At 51.6% G+C, this 12,383-nt stretch overlaps 3 protein-coding genes across 3 annotated transcripts; 1 reads left to right on the top strand and 2 right to left on the bottom strand.

The window, feature by feature from the left end:
• Nucleotides 1-571: 571 nt before the first annotated feature.
• On the top strand, nt 572-1,445 carry AUEXF2481DRAFT_149781 (uncharacterized protein). The gene is made up of 2 exons (XM_013493697.1): nt 572-786; nt 839-1,445. Exon 2 carries the CDS (start codon nt 862-864, stop codon nt 1,348-1,350), a length of 489 nt encoding a protein of 162 aa, XP_013349151.1. The 5' UTR covers nt 572-786; nt 839-861; the 3' UTR covers nt 1,351-1,445.
• On the bottom strand, nt 1,388-2,512 carry AUEXF2481DRAFT_551 (uncharacterized protein; the record flags this gene model as incomplete). The annotated part of the gene is made up of 3 exons (XM_013493601.1): nt 1,388-1,438; nt 1,492-2,028; nt 2,369-2,512. The coding sequence occupies 3 exons, from the start codon at nt 2,510-2,512 to the stop codon at nt 1,388-1,390; spliced, it is 732 nt and encodes a 243-aa protein (XP_013349055.1).
• Nucleotides 2,513-7,601: 5,089 nt separating this feature from the next.
• Nucleotides 7,602-9,801, bottom strand: AUEXF2481DRAFT_34873 (uncharacterized protein). The gene has a single exon (XM_013493699.1). The coding sequence runs from the start codon at nt 9,618-9,620 to the stop codon at nt 8,097-8,099; it is 1,524 nt and encodes a 507-aa protein (XP_013349153.1). The 5' UTR covers nt 9,621-9,801; the 3' UTR covers nt 7,602-8,096.
• Between the last annotated feature and the right edge of the window lie 2,582 nt (nt 9,802-12,383).

The raw sequence follows: 12,383 nt of genomic DNA on the forward strand, positions 1-12,383 counted from the left end.
AAGGCGGTGGTCGGATCAATGAATCATCAATTGCCGAATCCAGCGTGATAGAGATGCGATGGCAGAAGCATATGTTGGTCTAAGGCATCTCTGAGTGAAACATCGGCACGACAGCGATGGAGTGATGTTCAAATAGGGTGAAGCACCAAAACTCAGATGTGCTCAGGACAATGTGTGACGACGCGAGGCGCGCGCAGTACATATCATGACGCGGCGGAAGCCAAGGTTGCCAAGCCTGGAGACCAGATGCGTCACAAAACCCCACTTTCCGGCCATGCACATCTCCTGTGGACTGGAAATGCCTCCGAGAGAATGAGCAGATTAACCGTCTAAGAAGTGACTCATAGCACTACATCTCAATGACCTCTCGACCATGATATATCATATCAAGAAGATGGAGTTACGTACGAGAGGACGTCACGAGCAGAAAGCAGAACGCGCCGTGAGCTTCGGGCGGGCTCGGGTTCCAGCCAGACACAAAGTCCGCGCGTCGAGCGCAGCTTTCTTCCCTTGACAGAACGATCCATCAGGGCACAACAATTGCCAAGCTGATAATTGACATCATGGGCCTGTCTTGTTGCGTAGGTCTGCTGCAAATCGATTCTCGAGCAGATTGTAGAAAGACGTGAAGGGTGTTATATAGAGCGAAGCTGTCACTGAGAATCGTACATCTAACAAGCACGAGTCTTTGCAAACAATACAAACCACATCAACAAATATGGGTCTCATTCACAAAATCGAAGAAAAGGTGCTTCACCACGGTGACAAGAACCATCAGCAGCACGGGTGTGTATTGAGTGTTCTCAACTACTTGTTCGTCTTTACTGATAGAGGCAAGTCCTCCTCCTCAGCAACAAGGCTATGGCCAACAGGGATATGGTCAACCTCAAGGCGGCTATGGAGGTGGCGGTATGGGAATGGGCGGCGGTCGTCAGGAGTTTGGCGCACATCATTCTGGTGGCAACTTCGGTGGACCCCAGCAGCAGGGTGGGCAATTTGGGCCTCAAGGCGGCATGGGCGGGCCCCAGGGCGGTATGGGAATGGGTGGTCGTGAAGGCCACCATGGCGGTCACCAAGGTGGAGGCATGGGAGGTGGTATGGGTGGACCCCAGGGTGGTATGGGCGGCCCTCCAGGAGGTATGGAAATGGGCGGTCGTGGAGGCCATGGCGGTCCCGGTGGTCCCGGTGGTCGTGGAGGTCCTGGTGGCTGGTAGGATGGCCACGGATCTAGGTCCACTGCTTGACACCAGAATGCTTCTCACGATTTCCACAAACTCAGCCTATGCATATAACGAACCAATGCAAATCTTGTTTCTGCTTGTATGTCGGGTGAAGCAGATCCGGGTGTAAGGTTCTGTGGCTCCTCGATTGGACCGCCATACTCTGCCTATGCCCATCTCATCTCGTATCCAAAGACAGTCCTACGTAACAGCTCATCCTAGGGCACTGAGTTTAGAATCAACCGATAGCCTTGAGAGGAGGCATACTTACACCAGGATCTTCTTCGAACATAACCTTGTCCATAACCTTCTCCAAAACCTTGTCGACAATGAATCCGTTTTCTCTAGCCAGATCGAAGAAAGCCAAATCCTTTTCCAGCAGCCATGGTCTGTATGGTGTGAAGAAGACTAGCGCAGTACCGTCCTTCTTCAGAGACTGCTGGACTGTTTGAAGAAGCTTTCCATGCTCGGAATGGTTAAACAACAGATCGGCCAAAATTAACACATCGAAACCGTCATCCGGCTTCACCTTTTCGATTAGAGTCGAGGTATCGGCGCCCCAAAGATATCCTTTTGCGACAATAGGTAACGATGGAGCACAAGTGTCGATGTTGTGAGACAGGTTGTCGATGAGGTCGGCATCAGGGTAATCTGTCACAACTACCTGCTTGGCGGAGAGGTGTGCCGAGATGAGAGAGGGAAGGCCAGCTCCAGCGCCTAGCTCCAGAACCGTTTTGGCCTTGACAAGTTGAGGGTTCGATTCGAAGTGCGAAGCGATCGTACGGCCGGCATTCCAAAGGAAATGGCCCTAGATTTGCTATCAGTCGAGGCTCGGGATGATTCAATACATCCAACATGACAGCGGCTATTTCGAAGCAACATTCAAGATGGTATTGGCACCAGTCTGAACGCCTGATCACACTGCATCTCTCTAGCACACGATGAGATTTGGTAGATGACCTATAAGCCTTCCCAGCTCCGGATGCGCATATGCTAATGGAGAAATTTCTTCATGCGTCATTTGTTGCGTTGCTGACATCCAATACTGATGTTGAGATGACACATGGAATGATTGGCCAGGGATGGTCCGGGGTCCCCAACAGACCACGAACATGAACGGATGATGATCAAGACAGAGACGAACTTACCCACAAAGCATTATGCCCGACCAGACGCAGGTTCAATTTCAAACCACTTGGCAGGGTGTATTCCACGAAGCTGGGCTGTTTTTCGGCCTCGTAAAATCCTTCAGGTTCCTCAAAGATACCCAATTCACCCTCGGAATCCGACATTTTGGCGTTGCGATAGGGCAATGATGTTTGAATTCTGAGTGATGATATCTCTTTGGTTGATGGGTTGGCCCGCCGGCACCAGCTCCGATCCCGCACGGACACTGAACGGAAACTTGGCGCTCTTTGGTGGAGCAGATCTTCGCTGGGGAAGTCTCACCAACTCTCTTGACACGACCTACCACCGCTACATCCAAGACATCACATCAGAGTCTGGTGGTTTGAACCTTGGGTCAAATCCCTCGAACGACTACCGTTAGAAGTCATCGGTCGAGAGCTGTGAATCTGTGACCACAAGTTTGTTGCTTACCACATTTTCCCTTTCGACTATCGTACATGAACTTTGGTTCGCTCCCACGTGTATCAATGAGCAAGCATGGCCGAAGAAGGAGCAACGCACAGTGAGTACTCAATTTCGTAAATCTCTCATCATAAATAGAACTTCATCCGCTCGGCTTTTTACTTTCCATCATCCTTCTCTTTACTTGATGTCCCCCGATCAACCACCCCTTTTGTCAAGCTTTTATATTCATCCAACGACACAACAGCTCAACATGCGACCAAAACCCACTACTAGACCCACTGCCAGGTCGGGAACAAACTCAAGAGCCTCAAATAACAATCAAGTAGGCAAGAACGGCCCGTCGAAGCCATCGTCCGACGACAAGCAAGACGACAACAAAGACGACAAAAAAGATGGCAAGAAAGACCTGATATCCATTGAGAATGAGGCAAATGGTAACATATACAAGTTTGCGTGGTGAGTGATCGTGTCTCATATCCCTGTCGTATTCTTCCGTCCAGCTTCACTGTTGCATAGTGTATGTGCAGACGCATACGCCTTTGGCCAATCGAGTGTTACGTCTCAGGTCGCATTGGAGTTGATTGCTAACATGTATCCCAGCTCAACGTGTATTGCCGGTCACCGAGCACCACTATGTGATCCGGTCAAGCATTCAAGAAAGGTTCTATACCGACGCCCGACTCCGGGAAGACCGCCGAGAAACTGTGGGCATGTATTGACCGGTAACTGCGACTGTCATGCACAGCGCAGCCTCTGTTGTGTCCTGACCGAAGCTCAATGGGTCTTTCTGGCGGACGGAGGTATCCCCAAGACCAAAATGTATCCCTCTTTCAAGGAGCTCGAGGCAGCAGAGAAGGAAAAAGCCCTCCTTGAAGCAGCCCACGCAGCATCTCAAGCCATGCCACCCCAGCCTCTCTTGTACGGACAAGGCAATCTACCATACCGACCAGTACCGGTACCCATGGGTGGCATGTGGCCTCAACAGATGCCTGTGTATCCCCAATACCAATACATACCACACCACGACCCCTACGCCGCTTATCAGCACGCTCCTCCAACAATGTTTGGGCACCAGCATTACCAACCATCCACGACCTGGACTGATAACAATGGTCAAGTCTATGGACAGATGAACGGCTCACAGAACCCCATTCTATACCCGCCACCACCACCGGAGCAGCACGCCCCTCAGATGATGTCGATGCCAGCGAACGCACACCCTGAGCAACAACCGCCCCAAGGCTTTAACGCATTCGGAAACGACCCGCAAGTGCTGGCGTTACGGCAATATTCGCTCGACATGAGCCAACAAGAGCAGCTTGCCGCACAGCCATCATCGAACCCAACTCTGTCCTGTTGTTCCAAATCACGACCTCCACCACCTCCTCAAGCTTATCCGGGAGCAGCGTCGTTGTTCAACCTGCCAGGCTCAATGCCCGATACTCAATTCCCTTGTGCAAGATGTGCATCCTTCGAGTGCCAGTGCATTACCTGTCCCGACGTTAGACAGGTCGCAAGTGGTGCTTGGGGACTTGGGTGTGGGCGAGGTGGGCATCGTGATAACATGGTCCCTCTCAAACAAGAAGTTCCGCTCTACCAAGAGCCTCAAGACAGCACTCAGGTGTACCAGGAGTTTCAACCGCCTTTGCAGGAATATACTCTTATGCAACCAGGTCAACAAAGCCAGTCTTCGCAGGAAATCCCCCAATACGCTGCCCCTCAGAATTTCGTCAATCCTCAGCCAGCTTTCGATGCTTTCGCCACGGATTTCCTCGACTCTGCACATCCGTCCTTCGTGAATGAGATGCACATGGACTTCACCTCCTTTCCCTCAGGCGTCCCTCAGAATATACCCACACACGTCCAGGACCCCATACCCGGTCACACTCGCATTGAAGAGCTGTCTGCTACGCCCGAGTCGAGTGCCAACGACACAATCGATCCTAGTCTGATTCTTGGGTGGAACGGACAGACATAGAGTGGGCTGATTCGTCGAACGTGTTGGTCGTGATGCACTGATGCATCAAATGTTCATACGCTCTCCTATTGTTTTGAAGCACGGTGTTGGAGGTGTTTTTGTGAAGCCGATGAGCTTCAACGGCCATCAGGACTATTTTCGAGTTTGGGGTATGCTGTTGTTTATTGTTTGTGTTCCTTCTCTTACCCTCGGTCTCTCCTCTACTGCGTCAAGTATCCACGTAAACCTTGAACAATATCCTCAAGCATCCTTCCACCTCATCCAGTCAGCTCTAGTAGTTTGTCGTAGATGACCAAGACTGTACTCTGCATCGACATCCACACATGCCCGTCTGATGATGCCCCTCTTGACGTCGACTCTGCTTATTCTAGTAAAAGCTTTTGGTCTGCCTAGCTTGACTTGACTAGCTTTGGGCTTCTCCACTGTAGTGAAATAACCTGGCGAAGCTAGATTGCCAGCATCGGACGTCCTCCGCCACTAGCGTAGCGTTGAAGACTGAGTGTCGGTTTCTTTGGTGGATGAAGCACGAGAGTCTCGCACCTGCCATCTAGATAATTTCTACTAAACCAAAGGCTTGGCCGTAACAGACAGGCAACGCGAAAGCGCCCCTCCCAACACAAGTCTCTCCGCACTCCTCTTACCGAACCTCCCGGCTGGCCTCAATTCTCCTGGTGATCAGGTTTAGCGCACTTATCTAGACCTCGAACTCAGCCTCTCTGGTTCAATTCAAAACATGATTTTCGTCGTGGTTCACAACGCGATGTGGCTTGATTCCGCATCGTGCAAGACGAAGTATAGCTCCATCGCTCCATCAGCTTAGTTATTGTCGCTCATCAAGTTCTCGCCATGACCAATGGCGAACCATGTTGACAGCGTCTGCTTTTTTGTTCTACGTTCTGACTGTTCGAAGTCTATTCCACAGCGTGTCTTCTTGCCCTATCAAGGTCGAGGGCATGCTTTGCATGCTGAACTTTGCAGTTGCATTTCGGAAGCAGGAACGACGCCCCATCTTTTGACTCTGGAAGTCCTTCATGGATCGAAACACCACGACTCTTGAGGTCAACAAGTCGATTGACACATCTAGCCTTGGAAATGATCCAGCACTCGAGTCCTGTAGGCTTAGCCTCGCAGGTGGGCCAGTCAGTCTCGATCTTGAGCGGACGTCTTCAACAAAGCCTGTTTCAGAAGGTGACCAGATATGCGGGCAACAAATTACTGTGTTGGGCCCTTGGAGGTCCACGACCTCCTAGTGTCCTTACTAGACCACGTCTGAACTCCGTGTCAATTCGAAAGAATCCCCACTGATTTTGTTGCTTCTTCAAGACACATATCGGACTTGGTGGACTAAACAGAACGTTTCAGAGTCAATTGCATGTTCGCTCACGATTTATGTTTACAAGTTCGTTCTGTCGATAAGATCTACGAGCACAACTAGAATCGTCAGCGGCCGCGCACCGGGTTGATTCGTCAAAGCGCTTCACACCTTGGATCGCGAAGATCAAAACCTCGAGGAGGTCATAACAACGGATCTTTACCCTTCAATGGCTTCCGCTCCACCTCACAGGCTTAGACTGTACCAAACATGCAATAGAGTCGACTGTCAAGTTGGCACTACGCGACTCCGAAACGCGCGCCTATAACCTTGTGTAGGGATCGACAGGAGAACTGGGAATGGCAATCCGATCGATGTGGTGGAAGGTCCGGTTCCACTTTCCCTGACTTCTTGTTGAGGCCTTGCAACATCACACCACCTCCACGCATACTTCTGTCACCCGGCTTTGATCTAAGCTACTCCCAGCTTCCTCAATGGGTTTCCCCTCTTCTTCCGTCACTCTGGGTATCCATAGCGTAGGGCGTCAACTCAATTCAGCGTGTGGACACCCTGCCCTTGTGGTTGTCTCGGTCATTCTGGATCGACAACTCTCGAGCTATGTACTGTTAATCTGACCGATTATACTCTATTGACATGTCTCTGTTTGACACACAGTACCACTTACTACTCTTGGTGATATCCACTTCGACATCATCTCCACAGATGTGCCACGGCAACAGACTGCCACTTCCCGCGGTCAGTGGGATCATGTCTTCTCACCCGACCAAGCTCTGAGGACTCAGCTCTACCCGTCTTGCAGGTAGGGATCAGGAAAGGTTTCTCCATCCTATGTCCATCGCCTTTTCCACACAAGGTCCACGCATGGTGCACAAGTCAACTACTGAGATCATGCTACGATACTTTTTTTTTGACAGAACATCGTCTTTGCTCAATGTCTCGGAGTCTGCATGCTCCTTTCAAGACCATTTCGACACCTAAATCTGTTGTCGCTACACAAATATCGGAATACTGACACGAATAATATCAACAGAAGAAGCGTCCCCCACTAACTGACTCATGAAAGCAAATCACCACGAGAGCGAGCACTCGAAGCGGTCATATATCCCAGACTTCCCCTGCCCTCACATGTTCCACGATCTCGATGTCTATACAACTTCGTAAGCCGCATACACATTCTCTCGGACCTGGTATCTGTCTTTTGCTCCGTCTCCATTTCCATTTCCTTCTTTGTGCCCTGTCAGTCATGTTCCAATGTTACAAGAGATTCAATCGATCGATTCCACAGTTGTATGTTTCAAGCATGAGTTTGACCCTGATCGCGACTACTACACTACAGAGTCTGAGACTTTACTGACCTGCAATTCATAGATGAGAGTTCAGATACGTCAACTTTTACTTATTCAAATGGAAAACTGCCAAGGGTACAACCCTGACTGTAATCTCCATACCATATATTGGACTTCTTGTCCGAAGGGGGTGGACATCTGCAACGTTGTTTGGGATCTTGAACAGCTCCGGAGGAGGTTGTGCACTATCTAAGGGTATGGTATCGTTCCTGAAGAGACGTGAGATAATGTGCATCACATCGTATCATGTCTTGTGGATGGGCAATGGGGTTATACTACTCTTGACTCTGGATAGAGGACCAAGAGCAGTGCCGATTTGGTAGACACGGCCCTGACACATTCACAAATCGTAAAAAGCCATGGCGTGCTTCCAGTTTGAATACATATCCACAAAAAAGGTGCCAAATCGTGTCACTCAATGTCCAACTTTCAACAATCACCTTTGAATCAGATAAGTTGCATTGCGGTAAGCGTGTGGAATTATTCAGTAGCTCCATATCTAAAAGAGCCCAATAATCCTCATTAATAGCGAATCTTTCGTCGTGAAAAACATCATCTGCCAGATGCAGTAGGGAGGAATCTATCTAAAGTTCCATTTCCTTGACCGAACCAGTGTTTGATCCATTCTATGACTCGAACATGGTGTTGCTGCTCTTGACGTTACGCGCGCTCTTGATGATAGACTTGACCACGGTTTCGACTTCATCCCAGTCGTCGGTGTCGAGCTTGGTCGGGTTGATGGAGAGCTCCTCGCAGATGGACTTGAACATTTCCCAGGAACGCTTGTCGTGAACGAGGGTGAGAGCGACGCCGACTTTGCCAAAACGACCAGTACGACCGACACGGTGCAGGAATGTTTCAGCGTCGGGCAAATAACCACGACCTGATGGAGCCGGCTTGTCGGGGATGTCATAGTTGATGACCATTGTAACAGTTTGAACGTCGATGCCGCGAGCGAGGACGTTGGTTGTGATGAGGACCTTGGCCTGGCCCTCGCGGAAGCGGTCGATGACCGAATCACGCTCAGTACCATCGAGGCCACCGGTAAGTGTGACGACGTGGTGACCTTCTGACTCCATGCGCTTGGAGAGCTCATCAGCGGTCTTGCGTTCACGGACGAAGATGATCGACGAGGCGATGGTCATAAGACCGTAGAACTTGACGAGTGCATCATATTTATCCGAGTGTTGGCTGACATCGAGGTACATCTGCTTGATGCCCTTGACGGTGAGGTTGGTGCGCTCCAGAGTGATGGCGTTGGCGTTGGGGGCGAAGAGCTCGGTGAAGGCGACGACCTCCTTAGGGAAAGTCGCAGAGAAGAGAACTGTCTGCACGTCCTTGGGCAGAAGCAGCTTGACGCGCTTACACTGGTCACCAAGACCCTGCTGATCAAGCATGTTGTCGGCCTCGTCGAGGACGAGCACCTTCATGCCGCGTGTGTTCAACTGCTTTCGGCGAGCGAGATCCATGACAGTGCCGGGGGTACCAACGACGACCTGGCCAGTGACTTGCTGACCGCGAGTAGATGGGTCGGGTACGGCCTGGTATGTGGTAAGACCTTCCATGAACCCACCCATGACCTGGACGACACCGAGGATTTGTCTGGCAAGCTCACGCGAGGGAGCGAGGACGAGGGCTTGGGGTTGCTGGAGTGTCAGGTCGAGACGAGACAGAATGTTCAGGACGAAGGCGGCCGTCTTGCCGGTACCGGATTGCGACTGGCCGATGAGGTTCTGAGGAGGGTTTTGGAGGAGGAGAGGCAGCGCGCGCTCTTGGATCTTTGACGGTCTGGTGAAGCTGAGGGCGCTGATTCCCTTTTGGAGTGAGTCGGGGAGGTTCAGGTCGCTGAACTGCTTGACCGAGTACAGAGGGTTGTTGGGGTCTCCTTGCAGGTCGTTCAGCTTGACGTTGACATCAAACTCGGGCTCAAGCAGCGACGAGCCCATCTGGAACTCTGATGCGCCATCGGTCTGGTCATCTGTGGGTGCTTGTTCGGTCGTGGTCTCTGCGGCAGGCTGTGCGGGTGCGGGTGCGGGTGCAGGTGTAGGGTTGGCCATCTCTTCGGCCTCCTCAGCCCAGTCGAGCTTCTCGTTGTTGTTGCTGTCAGGAAAAGTCATGCGATCGCCTAGGGACTTTGGTGCGTCGGACATGGCTGTGGTGGATGGAGAAGGAATACTGCGCGCGCACGTAGGTGGTAACGGATTGGAGGAAGGTGCGCAAAGGCCGTGGTGGAATGTTCTTTGGGAAGGCGCAAATAGTGAGTGCAGCTTCACTTACTTGCGCGCAACAAATCTCGAGTGACGTTTGGCTTGCCTAAACACAAACTAGTCCGACTTAGGCAATTACCATCTCCAAGATTCTTTATACAGGGACAAAGGTGCGGCCTCTCCCCACACTCGCCACAACATCACATCGCAAACGAGGACAAACGGCTCAAACGTCAAGTATCCTCATCATCATTGGGAGACGACGGCTTTTCAGCTCGTGGTAGACATCTGTTGCACAGCTCTAGGCCAAGCCTTGCTATAGTCACCAGCCTTTGTTCAGTAGTCGAGACTGTTGAGTTGTGAACGCTCCAGGACAGCAAGCTCCCCGCTGTAGGTAGTGATGCTTGATGCGGTGACAGACTGATTTCACAAGCTTGCTATAGGTACATATTCATGAAGGCGCGACTTGTCACAGATGCACGACCGGTTGAAAGGTCTGAGCATTCGCAATGCCGGGCCGGTGGGCATGCGACCGACTTCAGCCGCCGAGGGCTGGGGCTGGATTGATAGTAATACCCCGCCTTGGCAACAAGGCCACTCTCGGCCTTGGGCCGCCATCTGATTGCCAACAGTACAGCCCTGCCTGCGTGTCTTCTTCTCAAAGGCCTTTTGCATTGTTTGTGTGTCAAAAGCCGCTGTGGTCGGCGAACATCCCTGTCTCAGTCTGCCTCTTACCGTCTTGAGCCTGCATGGCCGAGATCGACATCGCGCCGCAGTTCGGCGCCGAGTTGAAGGTTGGTCGGATGCCGTTCCGTTGCATCATGCTGGAGTAGCACCGGACTGACATGAGAGTGTAGGATGGCTTCAAGCCTGTGAACGCCTGGGTCTTGGGTGGTATCTCATGGCTCGACGACATCCAAGCCTTCTACCGGGAACGCAGTGCCATAGAAAAGGAGTACAGCCAGAAACTCAATGCCCTCGCCAAAAAGTACTTTGACAAGAAGCTCCGCAAGCAGAGCAGTCTGAGTGTTGGAGACACCCCGACAGTCACTCCGGGTTCTTTGGAGAGGTACGCTTGACTCCCCCTTCCCGTTCGCCGAGGCTTCAATTCTGACGGCCACCTTATCTAGTGCTTCTATGACCACCTGGTCCACTCAGCTCACTACGTTAGAGAACCGCGCATCCGAACACGATCGCTTTGCTACCCAACTTATATCTCACCTCGCTGATCCTATCAAACACCTATCCACACGATGCGAGGATATTCGAAAACACCACGCCGATTACGCCGCCAAATTAGAGAAAGAGCGTGACAATACCTATGCCGATTTGCGGAAGACAAAGACAAAGTACGACAGCGTTTGCCAGGACGTTGAGAACCGCAGGAAGAAGATCGACAGCAGTTTCGACCATGGCAAGACCAAGGCTCAAACAGCCTACGTCCAGATACAGTCAGACATGCGCAACACAAAGAACACCTACCTCATTTCTATCAATGTCACCAACAAGCAGAAGGAAAGATACTACCATGAATACGTTCCCGACTTGCTGGACTCGCTACAAGACCTTTCGGAGACTCGAGTCGCCAAGTTGAACACTCTGTGGCTGCAAGCAGCCACCATCGAGACCCAAACTCTGTCACGTTCCACTCAGTTACTAGAGCATCTCTCAGCCGAGATCCCACGCAACAATCCCGTCCTCGATTCTATGATGTTTGTTCGTCACAATGCCTCCAACTGGCAAGATCCCGCCGATTTCACCTTCGAACCCTCACCAGTGTGGTTGGACGACGATGTTATGGCATCCGATGATCTCAGCAAAACCTTCTTGCGCAATATCATGATGAGGAGTAAGGGACAGTTGAACGAGCTGCGCAGAGAGTGCGACGCCAAACGCCGCGAAGTCGAGGGAGCAAAGCGAGTTCGTCAGGCCATCAGAGATGGCACAGATAAGCGTGATGAGGTCGAGGTTGTGCGGGCACAATTCAATCTGCAAGAGTCGTTGCATGAGTCTGAGAGGAAGAAGGTCAGCTGCGAAGTCGAAGTGAGCACTATTGCGACCGCTGTCGGTGATTTGAGTGTTGGTGCTCAGAATCACGCCTTCAAATCTCAGACCTTCAAGCTGCCCACGAACTGCGATCTATGTGGAGATCGCTTGTGGGGCCTATCAGCAAAGGGCTTTGACTGTGAAGACTGTGGATTCATCTGCCATAGCAAATGTCAGATGAAGGTACCCGCCAACTGCCCAGGTCCTTTGGACAAGGAGCAGAAGAAGAAGATCAAGGCCGAGCGACAGGCTGCAGCATCGGCTTCTACCCCTGCTGCAGCAAACCCTGCGGCACAGGGCTCCTCGGACTCTGTTAACGACATGCCACGTCTCAATCGAACCGACACTATGGGCAGCATGAACACACTTTCATCTGGCTATGCTGCAAGTGCGAACCGCAGTGTGTCTGGAACAAATGTTCGTCCACCCTCAAATTCAAATGATAGTGCCAACGACCTTGGGCGGTCGAACACTGCAAAGCGTAGAATTCTTGCACCACCGCCGGACCACTATGCAGGCAGCAACGGAGACTCGGCGAATGGCCAACCTCGTGGCAAGATGATGTATCCTTATCAAGCCAGTGGCGAAGGCGAGATTACCGTGGACGATGGGGCTGAAGTCACGATAGTCGAGCCAGACGGTAAGATGTCCTTTCGAAGA

The sequence above is a fragment of the Aureobasidium subglaciale genome (assembly GCF_000721755.1).
Source record: "Aureobasidium subglaciale EXF-2481 unplaced genomic scaffold scaffold_0, whole genome shotgun sequence".
NCBI classification, from domain to species: Eukaryota; Fungi; Ascomycota; class Dothideomycetes; order Dothideales; family Saccotheciaceae; genus Aureobasidium; species Aureobasidium subglaciale.

Coding starts and splice junctions, on each gene's coding strand:
- AUEXF2481DRAFT_149781 (XM_013493697.1), top strand. CDS start 862: ATGGCCAACAGGGATATGGTCAACCTCAAGGCGGCTATGGAGGTGGCG.
- AUEXF2481DRAFT_34873 (XM_013493699.1), bottom strand. CDS start 9,620: ATGTCCGACGCACCAAAGTCCCTAGGCGATCGCATGACTTTTCCTGAC.